The 9278-nt window shown below is 26.9% G+C and overlaps 1 protein-coding gene across 1 annotated transcript; it reads left to right on the top strand.

Moving 5' to 3' along the window:
- The first annotated feature begins 6318 nt into the window (after positions 1-6318).
- Positions 6319-7795, top strand: LOC100575344 (39S ribosomal protein L37, mitochondrial). The gene is given in 2 exon segments (XM_008185680.3): positions 6319-7098; positions 7101-7795. Coding segments are annotated over 2 exon segments (1257 nt in total). The 5' UTR covers positions 6319-6477; the 3' UTR covers positions 7737-7795.
- Positions 7796-9278: the final 1483 nt, after the last annotated feature.

The raw sequence follows: 9278 nt of genomic DNA, 5'->3' as shown, positions 1-9278 counted from the left end.
GATAATGACATTTTAGCCCCGCAATTTTACTCTGCCCCGGGCCGCGCAAATCGTTGGGACGGCCCTGTTCGACATGCAGATACTGTAAGAACACAAGTTTTCGTGATTGTTTTAATTTCCATCTATACGAATTATCATTTTCATAAAATTTGTATTACCTATATCAGATCGATATAATAATATGTTATACCATTATATTATTATGTTTATAATATAACGATAGACCTTAGGTATGTGTATATATTTATGAATTTATTAACAATTAACGGGAGCCGGGTAGTATAGGCCTTTGAATACAAAATAAGTGGATACAGTTTTGATATAAATAATAATACCTATTATGTATTAGTCAACAGAATATGATAATACAAATAATAATAAAATAATAACAAGAAAGGTGGGATCTTCATAGGCGATTATAGACATTATAAGCGTCGCATCGGCTTGTTTTTTATATAGTTGCTTATACACTTGCTTATTTTGTATATATACGTAATACACTATGCCACAACCCGATGTCACTGCTCGGACCTTGAGGCCGGAATATTAACTGCAGTGGGTCAGATGGTCAGTCGTCCAGGGGTCAGTGGTATAACGTGTAACACACTAACGCACCAACCAGATGATACGTCATAAAATCACAACAATAATACCTAATATTATTATAATATATTAATATGTACCTACCTCAGAGATAGGTACTTCAGTACGCGTGGACTCTGTCTTATAGTTATACACATTAATACTTGTAAGTTGTAGGTAGGTACCTATTGTCTACACATCGTGAAATCTGGAACTACGACGAAAACCGGCCCTTGACATTTACTTTTAATTTCTGTTCGCCGATTTATACCCTGATTACACGCACACTTTGCAAAATAATTTATTTAATTTATAAATTATAATATCTGTGGATATCTATATTATTATATTATTATACATTGAGAAATGTTTGAATACGCAATGTTATATTGTTGTTTATCCATTTTATTGAGTGTCACGCGTAGTCATACACTCATGTCATTGTCAAATGCGGGATGTTATATTATTTCTTCACCGCGAAGGCTACATCTATTTGGGGGTCGGCGGGTCGCATATATATTATAATATTTATTACTATATTAATTACCATTACGCTGTATATATTTTATATAAATTAGGTACATTAGCATTATTTGTACTAGGTATCGTTACGTATAGACGTTGGGAAATATTATATAAATAATAAATATATATATTTTAATTTAAAATAGGTACAGGAAAGATATATGCTCGTAGTAGTAAAACGCAATGCGTAATAATAGCCAAACACGAACTATAGATGAATATTGTCTATACATCATAATAATACAATGTTACTGGTTATCATTGACTTTAAACTATCTATATAGGTAATAGGTATTCGAGGTAAGTTTTTGTCTACACAAATAATAGTTTGCCTTTTTTTTTAAAAAAGTAATTTATAATTTTTTGACTTTTAAAGTCATTGGGAAATATTTTAGACGTAATAACTAATAATATATTCATTTTTACATAATAATATATTTTATTTTAAAACTCCACATTTTTTTTTCATTTATAACAATTTGGCCACATTACACTAATTATTATTACAATATAGTACCAATAATGACTAAAATAATATTTAAATTTAAATATTAATTATTATCTAAACTACATCAGAGTATTATGTCATACTAGTCATTCTCACAGACGATTAAAAATAGGTATGTAAAGAAAATGAAAAAAAAATTGAAAATTATACATAGGTACCTATACTTAATAAAAAAATATTTGCTTATTAACATTACATTATCAAATTTAATCTAAACGATGCATGTACCAAAAATAATTTGTATAGTGCCTGGCGCACACTTGCAGGGATTTTTGTGCGGGGGAAGAGAGCTCACAAATTGGCCTACACACAAATACACAATTACCGTCTAGTGTCTAGTGTCTACCACTGATTTGACTTTTATGACATCGACAATAATAGGTAATAATTAATTTTTTTGGCCTATGATCGCCAGATTTAAGTTGGATTAGGTCACCTAACCAAGGGCGTCCGCAGAAATTTGTCAAGGGGAGGGCATGATACTTTCCTTTTTACATTTTTTGCAGTCTCACTATCCTATTAGTTAGTATTTTTATGATATTTTTTCTTTCATATAGACAAGGAATGTAAAAATATTTATGAAATTTATGAATTATACGTACATAGTTTTTTAAAACTTAAACTTACAGCATTAATTTTAATTAATTGTTATGTACTTAATTTTAAATTATCAAATACATTATTTTTAATAGAGAAAATGTTACCGTTGGTTTTATAATTTTAAGTAATTTATAAAATTAAATATTTCTAGCTTATTCAGTCATTGGTACCACAAACTATGCCATCTATGAACATTAAATATTTTTATCAAAAAAGTTAAAACTTGGTTGACACTACAGTATTACACTTGGTCCCACTACCCACTAACTCTCATAATTTATAAAAGCAACGTTCTTAGTTCTGACACTGATCTGAATCGTGTGTAATAAAGATCACTCTGTAAAATGTTTTTATTTTTAATTTAAAAAAAGTTTATTTTGTGATATTTTATCTTACAACGGTAATGATTGAGGTTGGGATTATAATGCACTTTGCATTGTTTTCCAAATTTACGCGATATTCGTTTTAAACATACCTACATTGAATTTTTTTTTTAATTTAAGGTCATTTTTTGCATTTCAAGATTTTTAGAGCATTTTGAAGTTAATTATAAATTCAAATTTCAAATTTTATTTTTAAGTTTGCACATGTTTTACAATATGATTTTTATAATAAATATATGATCTAAAGCCTAATGCCTATAGGTACAGAAAAAAAAATTGTTAATTTTCAGATTAAATAAGTAGTCTAAATGATAAGTTCTGTCTGTAAAACTTTTCTACAATCATTTAAAAGTTTAAAATGTATATTAGAAATTAGAATTTATGTCTATTTTCAATTGTATTTTAAGTATTTTTAACTCTAATGAAAAAAATTGGGTAATTGACCATTTCAATTCCTATTGCCTATTGATTCATAAGAGCGTCGATGTCTTAGAAGAAGTAATTTTACATAATATATAATATTATATTATATTTTTAAATTTGTGAAGCGCCATTGTTTTATTATAATTAATGTTATTTATGATTTGAATTTGTATGCGTATTAGGTAACTAATATAACAATAATGTAGTGTACATTGCGTATGACAAAAAGACACGGGGCAAACTATGAAAATCTGAAATCCATATTATTTTGATGATAAATAATTCTGGAAAATCTTGATACCTTGTACATTGAACATATATTTTTATATATAAAATAACAAATCATTTAGGAAGTAACGTCCAATAACATAATATATTTAAACTTAAAAATATATGATCCTAGACACACAATGCATATACCGTCTATAATAGTTTGCACTTTATTAGTCGATTTATATAATAATGGTCTATAATTATGGTGGTAGGCGATATAGGTATCAATATTCTAAAAACATTCCAAATGAATCGAAATAATATTATAATTCAAATCAGTTTTAATAAATCTACTTTAGAAAATGAATAATGCAAAACTACATGGATTTTGGTGTATTTCCAGTGAAATATTCGTACTCTTATGTTTATATTTCAACGTTTTATAAAAAGTAATAGTGAGACATTTTTTGAAAATAAAAGAGCCAATAGACAATAGAGCTTACCTATAATATTTCTGTGAAGTATGCTTTTTAAATCATTTGACCAATCTTTTGTTGAGTAAACATTTAGTTTTGGACCCACGCGTATTTTAAATCATTATCATAACCCCCCCTCCCCCCAAAAAAAAAAAAAATACACTTCATAATCAAATGTATCTCAAAAATATTGTTTTTAATTATTTATTGTTAGTTTGGGATAATCTTAATTTTAATACTATGTATTGTAAAAATTGTATTATTAATCGCACTAGATACTGAAATAATAGAGACACAACTTAAAATTGTCGATTTTGTGAGTAATATGAAATTATTAAAATTATATAAATAGTCAGCCAGCAGTCACATATTCCATTATTATTTATTATCATAATAATTATCATAATATTAATAATATGTTGAATTCCTGTTACGTTTCATCGTATTGATTTGTGTAAACAACAGCTGCTTGATAATCGTAATTTTATTCAAAAGACGCTATTCGTGCGTTTGTTGTCTCCATCTTACAAATGTACCGCATACGCATTGTTCGTTCATTAATTTAAGTAGCATGATGTTAGTTTTAATATTACAGTTTGATATATTAATTTTCTAGCGAGATATGAGAACTTTTAATTTGTAATATTTCTCATACATGCTTAAAAATTAAAATATTGAAAAATTGTCGACGCTTAAGCACGGATAATGTTTTTACATAAAAGTTTGATAATAGGTCAATTAACTCAAATATAAAAACTAACAGCCCACTATTGAAATTAGTGAATGAAAATTTGTTATGTTGTACATGTAAAACAATGACAACAAATGCATGTTTAGCGTCCTCTTAAACTTAAAGGCATAATATTATAATAGGTACCTACTGACGTACCTACTGTGGATTATGTTTTAAACATAATAAATATCATAACCATTAAGAACTGTGCTATAAATACAAACTACAAATATCGTTTATCAAAAATCTATTAATCATACAACATTGATTTTTATTGTTAATTAATTAATAATCACACAATATTATAATAATATAATAAAGATAACGTATAGTTAATAATTGTCAAGTAGGTACCTATAGTAAAATGTATGAATAATAATTATAATATTATATAGGACATTGTATGGCATAATAAGGTATTCTATCTTTTCAGCTATATAAACATACCTATACATTATATTATGCAAATTCTTAAATTGCCTAGACAAATCATAAAATTCTTATCATATTCCATATAATAGCTTACTTAATGAAAATTATTAAAGAATACTTCATAGATTACTGGATTTAGCCGTATCAGCGTAGCTGGAAAAAACTTTCGGGAGGAATTTAAAATCATTTATTTTCATCATGTATATTATAAGAAAAACCAACTTAAAAAAAGGTGGATAAGTGGATAGAGTAGGTTACAAGTGGGACGGTGTTAAATTTGAATTCAATGATATAATATCATTGTACCTACCTATACGAAAAATGATTCTGAGCAAAGTCGGCCAGTCAGCCTATTATATATTACTAAGTATATTTTTATTATTTGATGATATTATTGTGAATAAAGTAATTTATTAATCTATTTACGTGGAACCTTGTTTTAAATTTTCAATCCTTATCTATAAAAGTTTAACATTTTATACATTTTTAAATTTTAAATTGTATTAATTTTTCAAAATGTTAGCTTTAAATGCTTATAAAAAAATGTGTGTTTATGTATTTTTTATATTTTTCAACTGCTATTCTAACAATATATTAGGAGCCTCGTATTAAATTGTCAAGCTTTTTTACCCAACAAATACAATTTTATAGACGATTATAGAAAAAAAACTAAAAAAAATTGAAAATTGAAATGTTTGTTAACAACTCAAAACGAGTTTAAATATTTAAATATTTTGAAAATGGTATCAAGTATAGGAATTGATAAAATAAACATATGGTATAAATTTCAAGTACTTATTTACAGTTATTCATTTTTGAATCACAACAAAATAAGAACATCTATACCTAGGTACATGACAAATCGAGTGAATATCCAATGTGGTAATGTTGTAATAATTTGAGCTTCAAACACTCATAAAAATTTAATTTGACCTTCCGGTTTACATTTTTTTTTTTATAAACGTAGACAAAGGTTAGGTATGTGGAATGTTGTACTATATTTTTAATTCTTTAATTTTAAAAGAAAAAAAATTATGATTTTCTACCTCAAAATAATTTACACATTTTTGTAATTTTTAAGTATTTTGTCAAAATTTGAACTTTAAATACTTAAGCCTCGTTCACACGACCAAATAATTTGTCACATATTGGACGTTTGCCAAGCTCCAAATATTTTAGAACCATTTCTAAAATATTTGAAGTTTGACAAATTATTTGATCGTGTGAACGGGGCTTTATAGAAAAAATTGTGATTGTATTTTTATTTTCCAATATTTTTCAACTGAATAGGAGCTTCTATATAAATTGTTCTATTTTGTTTCCACATATTATTAACTTATACTTTTTATTCCATGATTATCAGTGTTATTGCCTCTAATGATTGTACGAAATTGGAAGATAACGAAGTCGTGGTATATCAATGATAACTGATATGGTTATGTTTATATTTTATACTTCATTCAGTAAACCGTACGTCCGTACCAATTTTTATAATTTTCTTTTTTCAATATAAGTTTAATAAATGTTAGTTATTTTTTGATTATTCTTTATGAGTATTAACTAAAATAATATTAAGTATTAACGGTTTGTATCGCTTTCGTGATGAAAATCACTCAGGTGCTGTACAAACAAAACATCGGTCGTCTTATAAAATGGCAATGGCGTGTTCAACGCAAGAAGACACTAATTGAAACAAATGCCGAAAAAGTTCTTACATCTCGTAGTATACCTATTATAGACGCCAAGCAGTTTTTACATGAACCGTTATTTGAAGCACAAAAACAAGATGTCAAAGAGATATTTAACAATATTGTTGGACCCATCAAATTGGAACCTAAATTAAACAACACACATCCGCTATGGAATGATGACCCGTGTCTTGTGTATGGAGACCATAACGTTTTGGTTCATGGGCTGGAACAAGCTAAAGTTTTCACCAATGCAATAGAACCAGAACCTGGCTTACCGAAGTACTTTAAAGAACTTTATGAAGCGTATAGATTACCTAATCAAGATGAACACATCCAACGAATCATCATAGCGTCTATTTTATATGATGCAGTCCAAGAGAAATTACCCATCAGGAAAGATCCAAAAAGACCTGCATGGAAGTTCCCTAGGGATTATGGTATCCCAGACAAAAGACGTAATAATCTAATCGTCAGTAGGATGTTGCAATTATGTGAGTCAAGTGTTGGAAATATGAGTTCCAATAAAGTAATAGCGAAAGATGTTTTTTTAAAGTGCCTTTGCAAAGAAATGCAAATATAAGCCTTAATTTAAGGGCTGATTTATTGCTATTATCTGACACTTCTTTACCTCCTGTCATGGATGACATTCAAGGAGACCTGCCAGATTTATCTCCATTGGATTACAAGATATCATTAGATGAAATTAACATTTATCATAAAGATGAGTTTATTTCACCTATTACAGGTAAATTTAACAACGTTCATACAGCATTTATACATTATAATGAAACGGAAGTCAAGAATTTATACGAAACACCTGTGTTAGAAACACAAATAATGGGAAGATCATTGATGAAATGTTATGCTTTTGCTGTTGCCAATGCCAAATCTAAATATGGTGAAAATGTTAAAGAGTTACCAGAACCTATTACATTACAATGTGTTCAAACAAATTCACAATGGTTCCATTTTTCTATTTTCCAATTGAATAGTTTGGACGGTCCTGAAGAAAATGGGATGAAAAATATTTATTGGCAAACACCATTGTTAAATCTGTATAAAAAATGTGTTTTTGATGAAGGTGTACCAGTTCTAGACGATTACAATCCAGAAGTATTCAAAAATGTTTTGTCCTTTTATATGAATGGTACTGAATATGAGATCAAGTAGTTTATATTAGTTTTATATATAATTTTCTTACAATAAATGTATTAGTTTGTTTGAAAGTATATATATTTTTTATTTATTTAGTTATCGTTTATAAATTATAAACTATTTATCTAGGAGGTAACATTTTTTTACTAAAAAAAGATGTGAGCAATACTTCCATCAAAAATAAAAAAAACTGATGAATGATCATTAAAAAGTAAAAAAACTAATTTTTACTTTGCTATTGATGGAAATGTAATGAGTATATTATAATATGCACAAATCTGAAATGAGTATATTAATATTAAATTATTGGTACTGCAATAATATATATTAATCTTAGGTCTCATAAACATACAATTTATACCTAAGTTAAAAATAGGTTAAGAAAATATGTTAAAAAATAGGTTATAAAATTATATTTTGAGTCTGGGCTTACAGATTTTGAAAAATTTTTATCTTAATTTTTACAGATTTTTGTTATGTAATATTTATTGTTTAGAAATAGTTAAATTTAACCTAATCTAAATTTAAAACCCTATAGGACACGCCATGATGCAGATGCCGTCTACAGATGCAAAATGCAAAAGGACACCACTGTAGTTTTTTTCCTTACCGTTATAACTTATAATAATATTTTAATTTTTCACATTGATTCATTATAAGTTATAACTTAATACTGATAATATTATAATAAATTTTAATACGTATGTTACATTCACAGGCGTGTGCATACCTGAAATTTTTGTCCTTTGTTTTACCTAAAATATGGGCCAAAAAGTCTTTTTTTAAAACTGCTTCTAAATTGCAAGAATTTGGAAGTATCATCACATAAGAAGAAATTTAATTTTCAGTTTGAAAATGTCTTGAATGCATTTTGAATGAATTTTTTAGTAATTTATAAAGTTTTTTGGCGAGGATGGATAACAGTGTAAAGGGATAGGTGGTTAAAAAAATAGCAGCTACATTTGTTAGATAAATCTGCGCACACATATGGTTAAATTAAATGAACGTTACGTTGTTACATTATACTTAATATTAATATTTTTCAGTGTGCATTAAAATGCTCATTATATAAGGTATACCATTGCCTTAACTGTAAATATTAGATATAACAGAAAAATGATTCATATAGACCACATATCCACATGGTAGCTACACAAATTCCATGACTACTTAGATTTACCGGTTTAAGGCATTTTAATTTTAAGCTCAATATTTGAATGCATCAAAACAATACATTTTAGTTGGATAATTTTAGTTAATTCTCTATTAATTTCCTTTGGGCTTATGACCAAGCAATTTATGTGTTACTTAGAAATAAGAAACAAAAAAATATAATGTGTATTGCGTTATATTTAAAAAATTTAAATACCTAGAATTTGGTATCTAAATTTTGTTTTTGTTTTTTATACACTACAGCTAGGTATTATTTATGAGACATTTTTAGACAGGTTTAAAATTGAACTAAGAAAAAAAAATACATGGAATAAACTTTATATGTAGGTAAAAGGAAAAACTAACAAATGATTTAAGTATATTTTTATCTAACATTATGTGAAA

The sequence above is a fragment of the Acyrthosiphon pisum genome, chromosome A3 (assembly GCF_005508785.2).
Source record: "Acyrthosiphon pisum isolate AL4f chromosome A3, pea_aphid_22Mar2018_4r6ur, whole genome shotgun sequence".
NCBI lineage: Eukaryota > Metazoa > Arthropoda > Insecta > Hemiptera > Aphididae > Acyrthosiphon > Acyrthosiphon pisum.
This window is presented reverse-complemented; position numbering and strand designations above follow the sequence as displayed.